This window comes from Pelecanus crispus, chromosome 5 (assembly GCF_030463565.1).
Source record: "Pelecanus crispus isolate bPelCri1 chromosome 5, bPelCri1.pri, whole genome shotgun sequence".
NCBI lineage: Eukaryota > Metazoa > Chordata > Aves > Pelecaniformes > Pelecanidae > Pelecanus > Pelecanus crispus.
Window position 1 is genome coordinate 77321417 of NC_134647.1, and position 20489 is coordinate 77341905.

A 20489-nucleotide genomic window follows, 5' to 3' on the forward strand; every position below is an offset into this window, starting at 1 on the left:
CGGCGGAGCAGCGCTGCAGCCGCTCTGCCCCGGCACCGGCGGCCCTCCCCGCCCGCCCCGGTGTTAAATTTCAGCGCTGGCTGCCCGGCGATTACATCAGCAAACGCGGCCCCCGGGGCGGGACGCGGCCCCTCCGCGCCCCCTCCGCGCCCCGCTCCGTCGTGGGTCCCCCCCAGCCCCGGCGGCCCCCGGTGCGGCGGGAGGGGTGGGGAAGAGGCGGGCAGGTGATGCCCCTCGCTGCGTCCGAAGGGCGAGGGGCTTCAGCTCGGCAGGGAGCTGCGAGTTAAATCAAAATGTGGGGACGGGGGAGGGCGGGGGAAGGGAGAGGATGCAAAGATGTAAAGAGAAAAAGCTGAGTGTGCTGCAGGCTTTGCATCTCGAGTGTAAGTGGAGTGGGGTCCGGCAGTCCTCCCTCCGGAAAACATTTTGAAGAGCAGATGTAATTTGGTAGTGCTACGATGCCAAAAAAAATAACGACACCCTTCACCGCCTTCTTCCTAAAGAGACAAAGGTCTTTTTAGCTTTATTTTCCAGTTTTCTTACCTTGTCCCAGTAACGCAGTCTATTACAGCTATATCCCATAAGACATCTTTACACAAACTGTCTCTCAAAACAAACCTTGTTTGTTTTGAGACCAGCTACCAAGCCAGGAAACATGAAATTATTACTCTACCCTTAATGGGTTTAGTGGTGGACTTGGTAGTGTTAGGTTAATGGTTGGACTGGATGATTTTAAAGGTCTTTTCCAACCTAAACGATTCTATGATTCTACGAGTTAAACAACACCAGACCTCGCAATACACGCTGTACAGCAAACCCGTGGGCAAATCCTGCAGCCTTGCTTAGGCAAAACTTCCATTGACCTAAGCAGAAATTTGATGTGAGTTCGGGTTGTGGTATTTGGCTCTTGCTGGGTGTTTCAAGAACGAAGATTTCAGATCAGATCTGCAGCAAAGACCTTCAAGTTGTAGGTAAGATGGAAAAAGGTGAAATGAAATAAAACCGAATGTATTATCGAACAGCAGAAAACAAGAGAAACGATAAGGCACAAAGAAAGGCTGGACAAGGCAAGGAGTTTATATTGTTGTCACTGAGGATGCTCCACTTGGCTGAAAAGGCCTTTTCTGGGTGATCCAGGTAGCTAGGAGCAGGCAGGAAAATAGGGGGAGAAAATTGTGAGGCAACCAAGGGCAAACCTAGAACAGTGAATTTGCGTGGAGATAAGAGAAGCCAAAGTTACAGGGGAAAAAATTATTCTCAGGCAACACACCTGAGTGTTTCAGTGATTAATTTCACGCTGAAATGCATTTTCAATACCTTGAATCATCCAGAATCTATGTAGTCTCACTGGCTACCAAGGAATTTCCTATTTTCTTCACTTTTTGAAAGCCAAAGCTAAAAGCTGACAACATTTTGTCTTCCTGTCTACGTACCTTGCATTAACAAAGTGACAGCAGAACAGGAAAATTTATTCGTTCACCAAAGAGAACATGGTGCCTGCCCAGGGAGGTATTGGACACTGCTGCAATAAAGTCTTTGTCAGCATTTCTGTTTTAAACCACACTTGAATGGCTTCCAAAAACTGCAGTCTTATATTTCATTTAGGTTTTGTTTATTAGCATTAAGATGAACTAAAATGTGTACATTACAGATTGGGTTTGGAATGGTTTGGTGCCATTCCATGAAATCTATCAAGCCCTTAAATAAGATGTCTTGTATGCAGTAGGCATATAGTTGATTTATTAACCCTTTAGTATCAGCATTAGGGCTATTACGGAGAGAATTCTGCCCCGAGAGTGACCGTGGGTGAATCCTGCCCTCATTTCAGTGCACACCAACAAGTACAGGAGCCATTCTGCAGCACATGGCGAGATGGGCTGGGGGCATTACGTGCCGGGATCTCCTTTTCCAGCAGTGTTTGCACTGAAGAAGGCACAACTCGAGATTCTTGCCAGCTGCACATACAGGGTGCAACTAAAGCTTTGCTGACCCTGATCATGCAGTGACTTAAAGCAGTATAAAGTTTTAAAAAAAATAGCATTGGTTGTTCAGTTTTCTGTATTCAAAGCTAGAAAATTAAGTTCACAAAGTAGGACACTTCACCGCCCTTTGGCGCTTTGCTCTTTAGGTCCTTGTTACAGCCCCTGCTGTGGTTTGAACCCTGCCTTTGGGCCTTTTGGGCAGGCCCCGTGGCTGTTCTGCCCAGGGGGCTGGTCAGGCTGTGGGGAGGCACAGCCCAGGGGAAGGATTACCTGGGCCTTTCCGTCTCCCCGCCGCACGCAGCTCACACGTCTCTGAGCCACGTGTCCGCAAATGGGCTGGGAATGTGCAAGGGATGCTCCTTGTTTCCCCCCTGTGTATTTCTGCCTGGCAGCTCTTGCACTTACGCGGCAGCTTAGTTGCTTTCCTTCGATATTAACACCCTTCAGAGCTGCTGAAGCTCCTAACAGAAGAAATGAGCGCCATCTCATGCAAATGAAGAAAGCAAATGAAAAAGCACGAGGAAATCAAATGAATTCCCTGATGGCAGGCAGTGAGTGGGTGGCACTGTCGGAAATAGTCCAGCAGTCCCCAAATTTGTTGCCCATGGCCTTGTGTTTTAGATCAGCTCCAAATCTCTTCTGAGCTTCATGGCAAAAATCAGTATTAGTTTTATTCTTACACTTCCTTCTTCCAAGTGTTCTTACAGCCTATTAAGCAAAACCTACTATGTTTAAAGCTATCCGATTACGTGTGTTTATTTCCAGAGCTATATATAACCATCTGCATACTTACACACACCAAAAGATGTGGTCAAGCTCCAAATGTGTTAGCACTCATTGCAACACAGTCATGTTGGAGTTTCATTTCCTATGGTAAATGTCCCGAGATCCCATTTTTCCATGTCTGCTATCTCCTGCTTGACCACAGCCTATCCCTGATTTCTCCTATCTCTCCAAGTAAACCCAGGGATTACTGAAATACAAAATTAGTTCTTTCGAGATATCACTTCTTGCCTTGCTGACATGATTGCAAATTCTTCTTCTGTTTGTTTTCTCTTTTCCCAGCATTTTTTTGTTCCCCTTCTTTCATGATCTAACTTGCTCATCTGTCACTCCAGGTTACAGCTGCTGAGTTCCAGCCACGCTTTAGGGCACAGAACAGGAGCTACTCTTAAACGGTGTAAGAGGCAAGGAAAATGGTTCCTATCTGTTGTTCTCCTTCCAGAAAATGTACAGGAGAGAGCAATGGTTAGTACATTGCCAGAGCCTAAAAATAAATTAAAAAATTAATAAGAATTCAAAGGAAAATGTGTGAAGCAGGAATGTGAGGACTGAGTGTTGGAGCCTGAGCCTTATCCCACTGCTGTCAGTAGGAGCTTTACCTTTGACTTTAGTAGGAGCAGAACGGCACCCACACAAGTTTCCTGGTACAGTCCCAGAATTAGGAATTTTTGGCAGAAGATCCATGCTGCTATTGAGTTCCCTTTGGAGAACTGATTTTCCCTGCACACCACAATATATGGTGTTAGGCTACGTACCAAAACTGCTGGAACCTAGTTCAGCAAAATATTTATTTAGAATTTGCTCTGTGGCAGCCAAAAAAAGTTTAACACATTGTTCTGGTTAAAGAAAGTTACCAAGCTATCAAATATGATTAAGAAATACAAGAAATGGAAAGGATTACAGCATGTCTTTGACAACAACTGGCTAAAATTGAAGAAAGGGGGACTCCAGGTCTGAAACCATTAGACATGTCTATTCTTTGTAGAAAATGAAAGAAATTGTAATGACCAGAGTCTTCCTACTCTCTCTGATTATGCCTATTACCTTCCGATAGATGGAATTAGTGAGAAGCAATGTTGTCCGGTTTTGAATGTGTAAAAAATCTGGAAATGCCTTTAAAGAGCACAGCTGATGACTTTTTAGATTAATTCTAGCCCTCCTAATTTCCTACCAGCAAACTAAAGAGATAATTAACATAAATTTACATTCTGAAGAATTTGGAGTGGAGAGGATTTTTCTGCATTACCAAACCAACACACAAAAACCTGTGAGGGGAAGGGGCCGAGAGAGGAAAGGAGAGTGCTGTGGGTACATGGGACTGAACTTCAGAGATCCTGGCACACGGAGCAAAAAACTGGCACGACAGAGTCAGGACTGACAAAAATGCCAAGCCACAAATGACCATATAGACCAGTGAGATTCCTCTAAGATGCTTAGTTAAAGCAAACAAGGGAATATATCCAGCCAGGAGTGAGAAACAGAAGAGAGCCTCAGTGAACCGCAAGACAGAGTAGAGGCTCCAGACCACAAGGCTTCAGCGGCTCCAGCTGAGAAAGGTGTCTCAATGAAGCCAAGATACTTGCAATTGTTTACAAGACCAGGTATCATCCATTTTAGAAAGTCATTGCTATAGTGGAGACCTACCATAAGCAGAGTAAAAACTCCCCCGGAGAGAGCTGAAACGGGTGACCGAAGCAAAGCCTTCTGGAGGAGCAACCCCACGCCCAGCAGCTGAAAAGCTCTGACGTCTTGTTGCAGTGATGGCACATCGTATGCCATACCAAGAATGCGGAGAAGGCTAGCCAAACACACAAGAAAATATTAAAGGAAGAGAGAAGCCTGAGAAGCAGTTATTAGGAAAGCAATAAGTGAACGGAAAATACGAGAGCAAGAACGAGTGCAACGTGGGAACCATCGGAACGGCTCACCGAATGAGAAGACTCCAATTACCAAATAGGCCAAACTGCCAAGAGAGAAGCACAGTAAATTTCCATCTCAAAGAGGAGCTCTGGAGCCTAAGAGCAACTGGTGAAATTAAAAACAGAGGAGGAGTTAGAGAAAATCCAATTACTTTCATTTGTAGTTAATCTTTATCCCATCATTGATGGAGTGTTTTGCCATCCAGGCAGGAAGTGGAGACACCCACTCTTACAGGCGGGAAGATGTATTTGACATGAGGTATTTTCTGGGATACTCATTGAACTGAAAAATCCCCTTGTAGGTGAAGTCCATAAATATGGCTAAGAGTCTGTACTCCTAGGACCAAGCTACCACCTCTACCAATGTGTGCTGAGAGAGAGACAGAGAGCAAGACAGGCCTCAGCGGGTGTGTTTAACCAGCATTTGCCCACTGGAGTGGTGGCTGTGACCTCCTGCCATGGGCATTCAGCAACCTCGGTGGGGTCAGGGCTTCCCCAGCAGGTCTCCTCAAAGCCTCCTGCCCATGGCAGGAGCCCTTCCCAGAGGGTCCTGGTTCTCAGTCATTGTATAAAACTTGCCCTGTCTCCATCAGTAAAATGAAACAAAAGCCTATTTTTGAAAAAAATAAAAGGCTGTGGCTGTCCTGTGTGAAAAAACACTAGCTCATAGCACCCAAGGATGCGCACTTGACCTCCTCAGTAGTGCTCCATAGCACCCTGTCACATTGGAAGGATGGGTCAAAAAACTCTTAGAGACATCTTTCTGCAGGATAAAATCTGCAGGTGTTTCCTGAAAACCACTCTCTGTAAAAGAATAAAAATGGAGCCCCTTTGGAGTGAAACTGTCCACACTCATATGGCGCGCTCAGCCCGCTAGCAAAATCTCATCAGCACTAAAAATTGCTCACACATCTGGAAGAACCAGCACAGTCATCTGAGAAGTATTTCATTCCCGAGCCGCAGAGAGCTCTGCATTAGGCCAGTCCTTTTTAAAGACATTCCCTTTCTTTTCTCAGCAACTGTGGGTGATGCTTCATTCCGCAGTTCATTAGTCCTAGAAAAGTCTTTCTTGACCATCTCTGCTTCCAGCCCTGGAGCTGTGCACGTTTTAACAGTGCTTCCCTGCAGCCAAAAAAATGTGTTCCCAGATATTCCTTCTGCAGTTACTAAAATACAGTTTTGGCTTGCTTCTGCAAAATTAGCTTCTGGCAACAGCAAGGGGAGTTTGCAGAAGCCTCAGTCCTCCACTTTCTCACCTGATGAGAGGTGAGCTACGGATGCTTAGTGGCTAACACAACATTAAATCTCTGCCTTGGAGTAAGAGGACTTGTTCTCACATTAAAAATCTTACCAGAATTTTCTCCCCAATTACAGAAGCAGAAATTTCCATGAGACTCCAGTTTATGATCTTCAAAATGATGCAAGATACGGTTGTTTGAGGCAGCCACAAGAACTCAATTTTCCCTGCCCAAACTTTGAAAGAGAGTGAAATAATGTCATAATACTATGAATACTTACGAACTCCATCTTAGGGAAGAGAGAAATTTAATCACAAAACCGTAAATAATTTTACCATCTTCACATAGTTATCACAACCATTCACAATAAATGATTGCTCTGATATGTCAGAAAGTTTCCTCTAACTGCCTACCAGTTCTCTCCAGTGGTTTTTAAATATCCTGAGTCTCTCAACACACAGCACACCTACATCAGGCAGAACAATGGAGTAATTTAAACCTGACAACATTTGTTGATGACGTTCATCAAAACAGGAGTTTCCAGACTCAGTAGGTATTAACAATATCAATGAAAATGGAAATCGCACTATTTCCCACGTTTTTTCTTTTGCACGAGTGCGTCATCATCGGACTTCTTCGGTACTCTTTAGCTCTCAATAAGGGAAAAAACCATGGGGCTTATTGTTGGTTGTTTTCTTGGAATCTCTGGATTTAAGAAGAAAGCCAAAAATATTGTCAAGTACAACATGGTATGTTTGTATGATGAACATTCAATTTCCAAATTAAGAATTCTAGATCAGGCATGTATAATGGCAGGAAAAAATTTCTATAGAGAAAGAGACTTGAAGTAGATTGCTTTTTCTGAAAATACCAGACAGATGAATATGTGGAATCCAAGACCAAAATACATTGGCACTAACTTCAATGCTGATATTTTTACAAAAGTAATATAATTAATTTTTGTAAATCCCTTACAGCTGTACCACCAATATAGCATAGCATTTTTAATAGTCTATTTTCATCACCTTATTTTTAGAGATGAAATTTTGATCCTGTTCTTTGGTTATTTAAAATTGATTAGGTACGTGAGCAAGAACTACTGTTGCAGGAAAGTAAAGGACCGGGTCTTTCACCAGGCACAAAATTATTTCAGAGCAGCCCTTCCCCCCTTCCTACTCATGTCATGTAAAAAAGTAGAACTGAATAAAATCCTCCTATAAACACTGATTAAAAGAAACCAGAGAAAAATTATGAATACATCTGAAAGATGAGACGTTTTTTTCTGCTTGGATCAAACAAGTTCATTAAGCCAGATGTGCCTGGATTATTCTTATTACAGAGAGCCATAAAAAACCTCATGGTTGTTTAGTTATCCGGTGTTGGCTTAGACATAGTCAGAAGTTGAACAACAGATGATATGTGTGGCTGCACCATGTTGACCCAAACACACACGCAATAGTTTAATGAATGAACATGCTCAAGGTTGAGAAGTCCAGAACTTGTCAAAGTACCAGCATTAACTTTTGTTTGCACCTCGCGTTGCGCACTAGAGTCCTTACAGGATCGTGGATTATATTTTCACAGGGCTCCAACCTTTTTCTCGTGCTCCAGGTCCTCTGGGGATGGATGGGCGTTGCACCCCGGGACCTCCAGGAAGCATAGGGGTGAAACCTGTGCTGTCTCTCCTGGACATAAGTGAACGGCTGCTTTTTGAAATGCTCACAACCTCTTTGAATTGTAATGGCAAGGCAAGAGACATCAGGCTGGCACAATGATCTACTCCACTGCCAGATTTTAGCCATTTCCTTTGAAGCAGGAGATGCCAAACCTTACCTCAGTCTCCATTTTCAAACATAGACCCAACAATATGCTTTCTACCTCCCTTCAGAAACTGCTGGGGCTGTTTAAAGTTTTCTGAAACCATCCAGCCAAGACAGACGTTCACACAGACCAAAATGTAGACATCTCTAAAACCAGTAAGAGGGGGAAGAAAAAAGAAAAAGTCACATAAAAAGTCTATCGTTTGTTCTTTTTCTGTTTTATAGTTTGGGGATCACTTTTTTGTCTCAAGTACTTATGGCATTAGAATGTGCATACAAAAAAATAGCATTTATGGTTATCAGATGTTTAGCTTTGCTTTAAGTTGGTTGGCCAACACATGTAAGCTAGCTGGTCTTTTCCAAAGCAAAGTATTCTCTCTTAATAGCTGACTTGCAATGATTTCAAAGTTACATATGTAAATATAACAGCATTCTTATTTGCCTGTTGGAGAACTGGAACAAAATGGATTTTAATAAAAATTTTCCAGAAAATTAAGATTTTATTCCTTTACAAAGAATTGCAGCTATAACCTCTCTTAACTCAGGAAGTATTTTTATAGTTTAAATACATGTTAAGAAGTTGGACAAATATGCCCAGATCTTTTCAGAATTGCATTGTTCTTGAAGTGACATTATTGATTAGAAAATTATTTCCCTGAGCTTAATATTCTTTACAAGTTGGGTGGTTTTGTTGGGTTTTGGGTTTGTTTTTTTTTAGGTGACTTATTTGGGGGGGAGGGTGTTTGTTTTGTTTCGGGGTGGGTTTTTTTTGTTTGGGGTTTTATTTTTTGTCATTCACTGGCATGGCACAAGGCTGATTATAAAACAGAGTCTTCCTGTTAACGTTTGGGCAGTTCACTTGGAGTATTCATAGGTGCTAAACCACCACATTTGTCAAAGCAGACTCCTGAGGAAACAGTGGCAATCAAAAGGTGTTAATTTTTCCAAGACATAAAAGCCTCTTGTCAAATCCATTTGGATATTTCGGTGACATGCTTCTTTATATGACCAGAACCTTCATTTTTGGCAGTATCGTCTCTACCAGGTCCAGTTTACTTTTGACAAAATCCCAGTAACTGCCAAATACACCTATGGGTTTCATGGAAGAACTCCAGATATCGGGAACTTGGTCACAGGAGAGGGGAGCATTTCATGTGTGCCTCTGACAGCCAGCAGCACCTCTGGGCCTTTACTCAATGCCATTTTCTGCACTTTGGAGGATGGAGCAGTTTATCAAACTTGGAGATAGGAAACCCCCTTCTAGGCTTCACACCGATTGCCAGGAGGAAATTGCATGTGCCAGCAACAGCCAGGCAAGCGTGCCCATCTCCAGTTCTGCATGTAGGACGAGATTCATTAATCCATATGGACAAAGGCATGCATCTATCTAGGCAAAAAAGATCATTTCATTATCTTAATGGTACTTTTGAGGAAATCCTGGCGCCTGCAGGAGCACTAAAAGACCGATTGCTGCTGTGAGGCCATTGTCAAGTAGTGGAAAGATTCCCAGTGGCACCAACGCTGCTTGCAAGCTGCTTGTTCTGTGCTACGGGATTTTATGCACTGCAGTTACTTCACATGGCAGCCTGCCAGGGAAAGAAAAAAAAAAGGCAAATCTTAATTTTGCATGGCAGCAGGTAACATATTACTCCAAACTTGTAAATAATGTAACAGAACAGTTATCAGAAATATTTGCTAACACTGACAATCACTTCCTTGTTGATGTTAGGGGATTTATTTTCCATTCGTTTCGATGCCTCTCCAGTTCAGCTGCTTCCCTCATTTGACAATCTTCCATAAAGACACTGAAGAAAATGATACCACAAAGCATTTGGAAGAGGGAGTGTTTACAAAGCATATAAATAGACTGTGCTGTATCCAGAGTAATTAGTTGTAAGCAAAGTAATAAAAAATGCGGAGAACTTACAAGTATGCCAGATGACTGAAAATCCAAGATTTATACAGATGTCGGGGATAGGTTGCATGCTATATGCATATAGGATAGATGCCACTGCATAATCTGAGCACAAAAAATAAGGTATGTGCTACATTCAGACCAAATGCATGTAATACAGCTGAAATATCAGTTGAGCCAGATGTTAATTTAGCTCATTACCCTAAAAATACATTTCTGTAATCTTACGCGCATTGTGCAAAGCAGGGTGTGTTTTTCCCGACTATTCACTGAAAACTGAATTATTCTGAAAGAAGAGCCTTAAAAACGTTAGAATTCTTCAGAACTTTGCCATTGCAAATACAGTTTCTGGGGAGAATTATGTAGAGAAAGAACAGTAAGCACTGAAAATATACCTTGTTGCTATTGTGTAAGCAGCTAGTTTGCAGTGAAAAACCCTGGCCCTCCTTGCCCCCTGCTGTTATGTTTTAAAAATTAATGCAGGACTCTATCAGATCAATGTTTATTTCAGACAGGGAGTTTTTGGCTGAGCTGTAGCTAGTGTCCTTGGCGTGTTTTAAGTAGCATATCAGAATGAATCATCTACTTTGGTAATATTGTATTATATTTCTGTCTCTTGTTTAGAGAAGTAATGTGTAGCAAGGGAACCTTTAAGGATTCAGTCTCCAGTTTGGGAGACAATTACATGTACACATGCTGCGATATGTGACTGCAGTCCATTAAACAGCAGCAACTCTGAACTTACACACTCTATACACTCCGCTCTCTTCACTTACCTCCTGTAGTCTAAAATATTAACTAATTCTCCCACCTTGTCTTTCCCAGAAGCATATAATAAAGAAAAAATCCTCATAATCATGTCATTCAAACCATTTTGTTTTTCTAAGGGTCTAAATGCACGATACTAACAGGAGCCTGCAGTGCTTTCTAGCCGCAGACACAGGAGCTGGTTGCAGAGGGAAGCGCACGCAGCACAGGGCGTGCGTTGCCCTCCAGCCCTCCGCACCGCTCGGTTATTTCTAAGCAGAGTATCTAACACATGCAAAACATAACACATGCTGATAGTTGCCATAATATATGGTGATCATCTCGGAAACTCCATGGCTTTTTGGGCCATTGAGATCCCTTCCTGCTCTCGGAAATGCAGTTTTTGCAGAGGCACAGTCAGAGCTTGAGGTAAATCTGGCAGCTGGAGATAGATGCTGGCTGTGCTGTCAGTCTCTCCCCTGAATTGCTGACTTCAGTTAGGCACCATCAGTAACATGGTGGTTCTCCACGGGATGCAAGACTCGTGGTCTTGTTTCATCTCATTCAGCAGCTTCCTTCCTCACGACCCCCGGGAGCTGCTCTCCAAAGTGATAATATCAGATAAATACACTGTAGTGGAGTCTGGCCCTTTGCAACCTTGCATCTGTATTTTCTACCATAGCAGGGAGTTTCTTAACACAAGATTTCTTCCTTCCCGGTCTGTTGTTGTGTAGTTCCACCTACTGTAAATGCAAAAAGCTTGATGGATGGTGGCACTTCAAATTGCATTGGGTTTCTTTTTTGTCCTGTAAGTCCAAACAGATTATCCTCCCAAACAATACCAGCTGTGCTGTAACAACTTTTTTGGTTCTCAGTTATTTGGATTGACAGTTCTACCACCACACTGGGCTCTACAGCACAGTCTTGCTATTGTCTGCCTGAGCTCACGCATCAAAGAATTGCAAACAGCAGGATACTACACCTTGATGATATTCCTGCTCAATTTTAAAACAAAACCAGGAATAGTCTACTAATAGGAAGTCATTTAGTTTTCCCATTTAACTCAGCTGCGCATCCTGACCTTGTCTGAAGAATCACTGGGAACCTCATTCTTTTGCATCTTGCTGATCCTGTGCTTGGACCCTGTGCCTTGTGCCTCTTTCTGCTCTTTCCCCCTCTGTTTGTGCTGTGTGAAGCTGTGAAGCCAGATTATTTGGCATCTTGTTTGGTATTCTGCTTTCACCGGCAGCTGAGCTTTCCTGTGTTCCCTGTAAGGGGAGGAACGCGCACAGAGGTAATTACGGGAGCCAAACAATGCTGCACATCTGAACAGCAATTCATATAGCTGCATCTTGGGCCCCTCAATTCGAGAAAGACATTGAGGTGCTGGAGCGTGTCCAGAGAAGGGCAACGAGGCTGGTGAAGGGTCTGGAGCACAGGGCTGATGGGGAGCGGCTGAGGGAACTGGGGTTGTTTAGCCTGGAGAAGAGGAGGCTGAGGGGAGACCTTATCGCTCTCTACAACTACCTGAAAGGAGGGTGTAGTGAGGTGGGTGTTGGTCTCTTCTCCCACGTAGCTAGTGATAGGACGAGAGGAAATGGGCTCAAGCTGTGCCGGGGGAGATTTAGATTGGATATTAGGAAAAATTTCTTCATGGAAAGAGTGGTCAAGCATTGGAACAGGCTGCCCAGAGAGATGGTGGAGTTACCGTCCCTGGAGGTGTTTAAAAAATGGTAGACATGCACTTTGGGACATGGTTTAGTGGGCATGGTGGTGTTGGGTTGACAATTGGACTGATGATCTTAGAGATCCTTTCTAATCTTAATAATTCCTAGTTTTTACTTTCATTATAAATAGTCCAGCCATCAAGCCAGGAAACATGAAATTGCTACTCTCCCCTTAATTGGTTTAGTGGTGGACTTGGTAGTGTTAGGTTAATGGTTGGACTGGATGATCTTAAAGGTCTTTCTTTTCCAATGTAAACAATTCTATGATTCTATGATCTTGTACATGGCTTTGGTTTTAAGTTATGTGGTCTTTATGCAATAGCCTTACTGGAGTACTTTGATAACCTCTTATAAAACATTTTAGGATAACCAGGAAAGGTTTCTTTGGCAAACTGATCCAGTCTTTTATCTCCTGGTTGTATGCAAGCATAGACTTCATCTTTTTCATACTCTAATGATGTGAATTTTTTTTTCCCCCCTCCCACTGGCAATTCTTAAACTATATTGCATACCCATCTATCTCAAAGTTTCTTAAATATATACCAGGCTATAGCACTGCATATAGAGCTTTGAAATAGAAGGGGAAAAGAATTTTTAGTAATTTAATAAAAAATATTAATTTTAATAAAAATTATTGAACTTACATGCAGCCCAATGGTGTCATTCAGCGGCTGAAATATACCATGGCTAACTCAAAGGGAACTATGACAACATATTAAAAAATAATTTTTCCCCCATCATATGGGGGGAGAGAGGAGGGGGGGGGGGATCTTTCTTCCCCTTTTCTCAGCCAGCATATTTAAGTCAGCTTAGGCAGATGGATTATAGCTGCCCAAGATGCTTTCAGAGCATTAGAAACAGCTCTCCATTCATCGGTTCTCACGACAGATCATACAATAGCTTTGTCCTGCCCTTGTACTTATGGGTTTTGGGGTTTTTTTTCTTTTTTTCCAAGATGGTCTGACATTTGTTAAATTACTTTTATGTGGTTTGTTGACAGCATAATTTAGCTCAGGAAATCTTATAGCCAGTTGTGTGAAAACCTTCAATTGCTTTCCCAATGACAGGTAATGACATCTCACACCAGGGGTTTATTTTGGTCTGCTTCCCTTTGTCATATTTTCAGTTCTATTTTAGCTTGCAATTGTGCAATCCTGAATGTGCTACGGTGGGAATTCACCGTGAGAGAGGAATAGCACATCACTTACAAATTTCCCACCAGACAACTTGTGTTGTCTGGATACTGTTTCATATGTGAAGGAGTAAAATAAGTACTTAGAAATGAGTAAGTTTTAGGGGATCAATTTTAGTCTCTCAGTAGAGCAAGTCAAGCCATGCTCTGGAATGATACTCAGAAATATAGCTCATACTTCGCAAGTCTTCTCTTCAACAAGAGTGTTTAGGAATGCTTCATTTTTGCCTAAACATGATACATTCACAAGTCCCTTGTTTCAATGATGAAAGAGCAGCTTTAAGTTGGCTCATTTCAGAGTCTCCTTTCCAGAGGAAAGCCTACCGCAAAATAGATTAGGAGAGGCAATGGGATAGTAAAGCTTATAGGTTTTGATGCCTCCAAGAGGAGCCAGAGGCACCCAATGAAGTTTAATCAAGCTGGGCAAACATATCCTCTTTTCTCCAGTATTTCTACCTGCAAAAAGCTACCTACTGCTTTCACATACACAAATATATAAGGAAAAAATTGCCGTCTATGATGTTCTTTTCAAAGAGACAGATTTAACTTGTTTTCCACAGAGGCATCTCACAGGGACATGTCTCAGCTGTTCCACAGTTTCATGGACAAATATTTACAATAAACAGCAAATGCCCATGAGGGGAGTGAGGGGTCAGTGTTTCCTGGTTGTGTTTTGGATTTAACATCAGTAAAACCAAGGAGACGTAATTACTTCTTCATTTCTTTGTGCCATCATGACTCAAGCTGCCAATATGTTATCAACAGCCACACACCACCATCTAAAACCGAATGCATTTCAGGGCAAGAAGATTCACAGACAATTTTGGTGAAATATTTGTATGCCTGTGACAGGAATAGGAAAAAAATCCTAAGAAAACGGGGGGGGGGGGGGGGACGGGACACACACGACGACACGACACCTAGCATGAAAATGCTAGCTGTTGAAACGGCTTCTTTGGGAAGATCTCAGAGATCCTCTAAGTATGAATATTTACTGAAAAGGTACTGTTCCTTCTTTGGTTTTTCAGGTACTAGGACAAGATTTTATAGATGTTGTATTTAAATATGAGTACTTTGGAGAATGGTTATTTGCACTGTTAGGTGTTAGTCTGTACTGGAATAACCTTTCAGGCCTTTTTTGCAGACCTGTCATGCAAGTGAAGAAAAATTGTAAGAGTATGTTTGCCTCAAACCTTTGAAAGGTTGGTTTATAGACTCCATAACTCTATACAAACAACTTCAAACCCTTTCAAGTCTGGAAAAAGATACATTCCTAACTTGGAAGTTAGCAATGTCACATGTATTTCGGAGGACATCAATCTCTTTATGAAGAAAGAGGGTTTCTACCCTGAACCTGGCACTGTTTGCTTTCTCAGGGAGAATGAAGCATGGGCGGTCTACTTCCAGGACCTTGCACTCAGGGCTGCTTTACAGCTTCCTTATGTGAAGATCCAGAGACAGATGGACTCCGCACTCTCACCAGCCTCTGGTCTGAGCTGTGTTTTCACCACAGAAGACCTTTGCCTGTTCCTCACCTAGACTCTCTGAACCAGGACCTTCCCTTTGCTGAACATGAAAGCTGTATACGGGAAACAGCATGGAGAAAACTCTACTACTAACCAAAATAGCTCAGTCTTTAAAGATTCAGAACTGTATCAGGCTGGCGTAAATGCAGAAATGGGAAAACAGGAGGCGTCAGCCTGTTGAACCTTGCTGCATCATGGGGTACTTTGGGTGAAACAGATTTGGTGGGTTGTTTTCCATGCCAGTCTGCAGGTACAGCATCACCATGCTATCCGCAGGGTAACAGAGGTCAGCACTGTAAGGAGGTCTAAAAACACCACCAGGATTGCAGTTCTTCAAATTCAGCGGCACGTGCCCTGCCTGAAGGGCCACATTATCTTCCCCAGCCTGTCTAGTTCACTTGGTCTGACCAATGCAAGCACCAAGCAGCTGTGCTGAAGCATATTTTTACTGCTGGTTTCTAACCTCACCACAATGGAGTAAGCCCATGGGCACTACAGCAGCATCAGTCCTGATGGCAGGGGCCTGAAGGGCCAAGGCAGGAAGCTGTGCTGACATCAATGGGGCAGAGGCATCAGGATAGTTAGTTGGACAGGGGACTCCAAGTTCATGCCTTGGTCTGTGGGACAGGTCAATCAGCTGCATTACAGGTGAACACACTGCCAGTATAGTTGCACTAGGATTCACACCATTGCTCAATGAGGTTTAGAGGATTAGTCAGTAGTCTTGTCATATGGGAATAATCTACCTCTAGGAAAGTGAGAAATCCCAGAGCTGGAAGAGGAGAAAAGTTTAGGATAGCTTCAGGTCACCATCACACCTTCCTCATTCTGGGTGCTAAGGGATCCCAGGTGCAGCAGGGATGGCAACTCCCTTGGACTGCCCACCAGCTCCAAGGCAGCCAGGACTCTTGTGCAGCTTGCCTTTGGCCTCAGCAGTCCTTCCCCAGACACGCAACAATTCCTCTGGGGCCTGAGGGACCACCCTTGAAAAGGGGCTTTGGCAGGGCTTCAGCAGCACAGGGGTCTCCCAGTCCTGCAGGTGACGGTGCAGTTACCTGGGATGAGGGTCTCCCCTCTGACCTGCAGGGGACAGCAGCTGGAGAGGCGTGACCACGGGTGGGACCAAATCCTGCTGCGCCTCAAGTGCTGCAGCCAGGTGTGCAGGGCTGGTTCAATGGCGTCCCTTTGGAGACCAAAGGCAAATGTGATCGAGAGTGCAGTCACTACACAGTTCAGCTGCTTGTATTTCTGATGTACATTCAATCAATTCTGTCCTCACTTAAATTTGTTTGTCACTAACTACACTGATTTCCATGATGATATCCTAGATTTACACTAATGAGAAGAGTAGAATCAGAACTGCTGACAGTTGTCTTCATTTTGGTTCTTTTTTTTTTTTTTTTTGCTCATCTAGTAACAAGACACGGAGCAGACACTTACTCAGGAACACTTCTTCAGCCAACAAGTGACATTAAAAGAAAAATCAAAGGAAGTATTGTCATTCTTTACAAGACATTTTGTAAATGAGCAAAAATTCTTTGCATCTGGCATTTTCATTTCACCAGCAGGTAGTGTTCATCATTTCCTAGGATATTATGTCCCTAATGGAAGGGCAATAAATGATCCAACAAAAACAGTTGACATCTATAAAGCATATTAAATATTGATGTCTGGCTTGGGACTTGGATAGAACTGGATTGGTGACAAAGCCAAGGAACCATCTCCCAGAATGTTACATAGTAAAAAACACCAGAAAGTATCTAGCATAAATTACTTTTCCATTTCATTTCCTGATTCAACAACCTTTTTAAAATGAATTAATGCATCATCTTGATGACTTTTCCAGCCTTGTTTTAGAAAAGGAAATGGGAAAGACTGTGGTTGATGCATTACAAGCAAGGAGAAAGCTATGTAAGCTTTGTCATGTTTCCTCTTCATTCTAGCTAAGATTGAATTGTGACTTTCTTGTAGGAAGCTTATTGGAATGGGCAAATATCACAGATATTCTGGAAGCAGCAGCAGTTTGTGTATGGTGCGGTGTCTTTGTGTCTTTGCACAGATTAGTTATGGAAAAAAACCTGAAAGGAAAAAAGTATCTGTGCAGGTACTATAAGCAAGCCCAGGAAACATGGCATGTTTGGGAAGAACATGAAGAGATGATGCTTGACTAACAGTAGACAAGACTAAGCCACATCTTATTGTGATACTTTTTGCATGGTCAAACACTGCTCAAAGGGTCAGGTACAATAGGAAGCTTGTAATGAACGCTGTAACGAACAATGAATAAACACTTTAGAGCAAGGAATTTCTACTGGTTTGTGCTTTGGGCAGGGGAGGTATGGGGTGTGTGTGTCCCCTTTTATCCCTCTCTCAAAACCAGGATAAGCGAGATGTCTCCTTCACTGTTACAAACGTGGCTTCCATGAGAAGCACATCTGAGTGTCCCATACAGGGAGGGTGGAGGTGGTTCCAGTGACCGTGTCTCAAAGAGGGCCACTGTGCTCGGACATTGGGACTCTGATGGGTTTCCCATTCCTGCCAGTCCCCCAGCATTGCTTTAGCAGAAAATGCCGTTATCCATGCTTCAAACTCCCTTTTGTATTCATGTAGAGCAGCCTTTACCATAAGTGAGAATCAGCCCCAGATGTCTTTACAGGAAATACTACATGGGAAAAATGCATAGCCCTACAAATATAGAAACCTTTCCTCTCTCCATCCATTTTCAAACCTGAAATTTTCCTTAGACATATAAAGACACATATAATTAAGGACATTGAGCTGGCTGTAGGGATGCAAATTTGTAGCCCTGCTCTAAGTTAGGCCATTGAAACAGAAGTGGTGAGACAGACCACTAATCAAGGAGAAAACCATTTATAGAAGGAAGGAAGGAAGGAAGGAGGGGGCATGGCATGGCTGCCCACAGATCAAGCAGCAGCCTTGCACCTGCAATGGGCCCCGTTACAGAAGTGACACGTTCTCCCCCTCCCAGCATCCCCACGGTCTTTGCCCAGAGCCTGCCTTTGCCCAGGTGCCCTTGGCAAGGGGCGGAGGACAGGAAGAAACACCTTTTGCATTTGGATAGGATGATCAGGGGCTCGTGTGTTGCTGAAACCTCATATCCACAGCTTCCCAGAGTCTTACAGACAGCGGGGAGAACACAGACAGGGTTTAGACTCAAGTGCAAGGCTTACTGACTTCATACAGTAGTTTGGGGGGAAAATAAAAATGGGGGGGATTACTGGCATATGCATTTTCATTGTGATACAAAACAGTTCAAATTACCTTGTGTTTCATTGCAGGACAGGAGTTTACCGAGCGGCGGTTCCCCCGGGTTTGCTGACAGTCGGTTACCAGCTCCTTGGCGTGCAGCCGTGGGCACAGCGGTGGGGCTGTGACCTGCAGCATGGTCCTGCTTGGCACCCGCACGCCTGCCGGGCTCCAAACGCATCCAGTGCACCACTACTTCCAAGTGAAATTCCATTGCATAGTAGTCGCTATATGCGGCTACAAATAAACCATGTGTACAGCCCTTCTCCTCACACAGACCTGGCAAATCTCACTCAGTGAGAAGGCAGAAACTCTAGACATTTGCCATTTTACTCCTTTATGCAGGTGTCAATGTAGGCTGACAGGGCCAGTGGAAAGCATCAAAGCAAAGAGAGCTTTCAGCAATTTCTTTTACATAAAAACCTGCCTTACACAGCCGTCCCAAACTTTGCAACATTTGAAGGAAATTGATTTGGATGAAAGAGGAGCTCTGTGCAAGTTAACCATTTACCATGATGAGTCCTGGGTTTGCTCCCGTTCCAGGATTAAATCGAACACCCATAGTGAACCCTAAGCGATGCACCAGGCAGCTCCAGTTTGCCGTGGGATACTGGTTTCAGTACACTGGAGCTTCTGGAAGAGCCCATCTGCTCCCACCAATGGCACAGGGGACATAAGGATATTTGTCTCCCAAAGCATTTTTAAACTGGTTGGATGCGAAAGAGCAGGCAACGCTGCTGGGTAAATAGGGATGGAAGCACACTGCTGAATTGCACTTAAGAAGACCTTTTGCTCTTTTCTATACACTCTTTGCCTCTTCCTGAAGGCCTTGCCTTTTCAAAACACTCCTTTGATTTGAGGGCAGTTCTGATTAAATCCAAAGCAAATAAAAGTTGGGTTTCTCCCCTGCCTGAAGCCTGACAGGGAGCAGGAGAAGACCCCACGGCGGTTCATGGCTGCTCCCGCACTGCGAGGGCATGGCAGCCATGGGGGACACCTCCGGCCCCCCATAACCTCCTGCTCCCAGGGCTGCCCCGGCACATGCCCACAGCTCTGCACCCCTCCCTGCGCTCACCTGAGCCTCCGCCACCCAGGGTCGCAGCTGCACCCGCACCCAGCCGCCGCCGCTGCCGGCCACGGCAGGCGGCACGCAGCAGGGCTGAAAAGCCACCATTTAGCTTGTTTCTTCCTGCACCTGGGACAGGTAACGCCGGGTCAATCCTACACACCCCCCGCTGCGGGGGAGAATTAATTAGTGTGCTTGGACGCCTTCGCGGGATGTAAATAGAAGGCATGCCTTACTTACCAAGAAAGGCCATCTTTAAGTAAAAGTTTTATGCTTTGAGCTGTCATGCAGGACAAAGCCTCCTTTCGCCAGAACTCAACATTTAAGATTGCTCCCCTTCCCTTAGAGTTCCTCTTTCTCCAAAGATCACACTCCTCCTTCCCTATATTACCAAAATGATACTCCCAAAACAAGCAAGTAATATAGCAGCCATGCCAAAACAGTGGGAATGCTTTCCTACAATACAAATTCTTGCTGAGCAATGAATTTAAAGGAGGAAGAGGTAAATTCACCCTTGTTTTATTCCCTGCGGGGCTGGGGGGATGTTACTACTCCAGAGTCTGTAGACTAGTTATCTTGCGGTTCTTCATTGACTGCTTCCCCTACCTTTTCAAGACCATGGGAGATATTTTTATTACTAGCTCAGTGAATGGAAATACTGCCAGTGGTGAGCAGGGATGAAAGTTAACACTATTTAGTGGGCAGTCCCAAGATTATCTTCATGTACCTGCATGCCAGTCTTTCAACTCCTCTGCTACAGATTCGGTAGGGCAAGTCTGATTACCCGGCCATCGAATGCTGCCTATTCTGTTGCCACAGTAAGAAAGCAAGCTAAAAACGCACCTCGTGAGGCCGTGCTGTTGGTCTGTCTGCCCCGCCACAGTGGACATGGCGTGAGAGGAGATGGGAATACTCTACAACATGCCATACTCTCGCTCTCAGAGAAGTTTCTGGTCTAAAATCTAGACATCACCCTTAAAGTTTTCTGTTGCAAGCTGTAAAAGCTCATTAATATTTCTTATCAATTTGTAGGATAAAGTTTGTGATCTTACTAGTGAGTAAAATTGCATTAAATAAAACAGTTATTCCAGTGTATGTCTCAGCAACCATTTTGCCCCCACCTGCCTATCAGCTTTCTGAAACAAACCAAGAACATCTTGCCTTTCAAGGCAAAAAATTGTGGTTTTTTTCTAACACTGTATTCATTTGAATATATTCCCTATTTTTAACATGGCAAATAAAGTTCTTAATACATGAGAATGCTCTCAGCTCCCAACAAGCTGAGCTGCTGTTCAGCACCCAAAAAT

General features: G+C 43.7%; 1 protein-coding gene across 1 annotated transcript in view; it reads right to left on the reverse strand.

Annotated features, from left to right (window-relative positions):
- COL24A1 (collagen type XXIV alpha 1 chain) overlaps nt 1-19290 on the reverse strand; it is a 171227-nt gene extending 151937 nt beyond the window's left edge. The window contains exons 1-3 of the mRNA XM_075711229.1: nt 19056-19290; nt 18132-18353; nt 17300-17384 (exon numbers count right to left, since the gene is read on the reverse strand). Coding sequence (XP_075567344.1) covers nt 17300-17384; nt 18132-18353; nt 19056-19290 — 542 coding nt within the window. The remainder of the gene's footprint in view (nt 1-17299; nt 17385-18131; nt 18354-19055) is intronic.
- Nucleotides 19291-20489: the final 1199 nt, after the last annotated feature.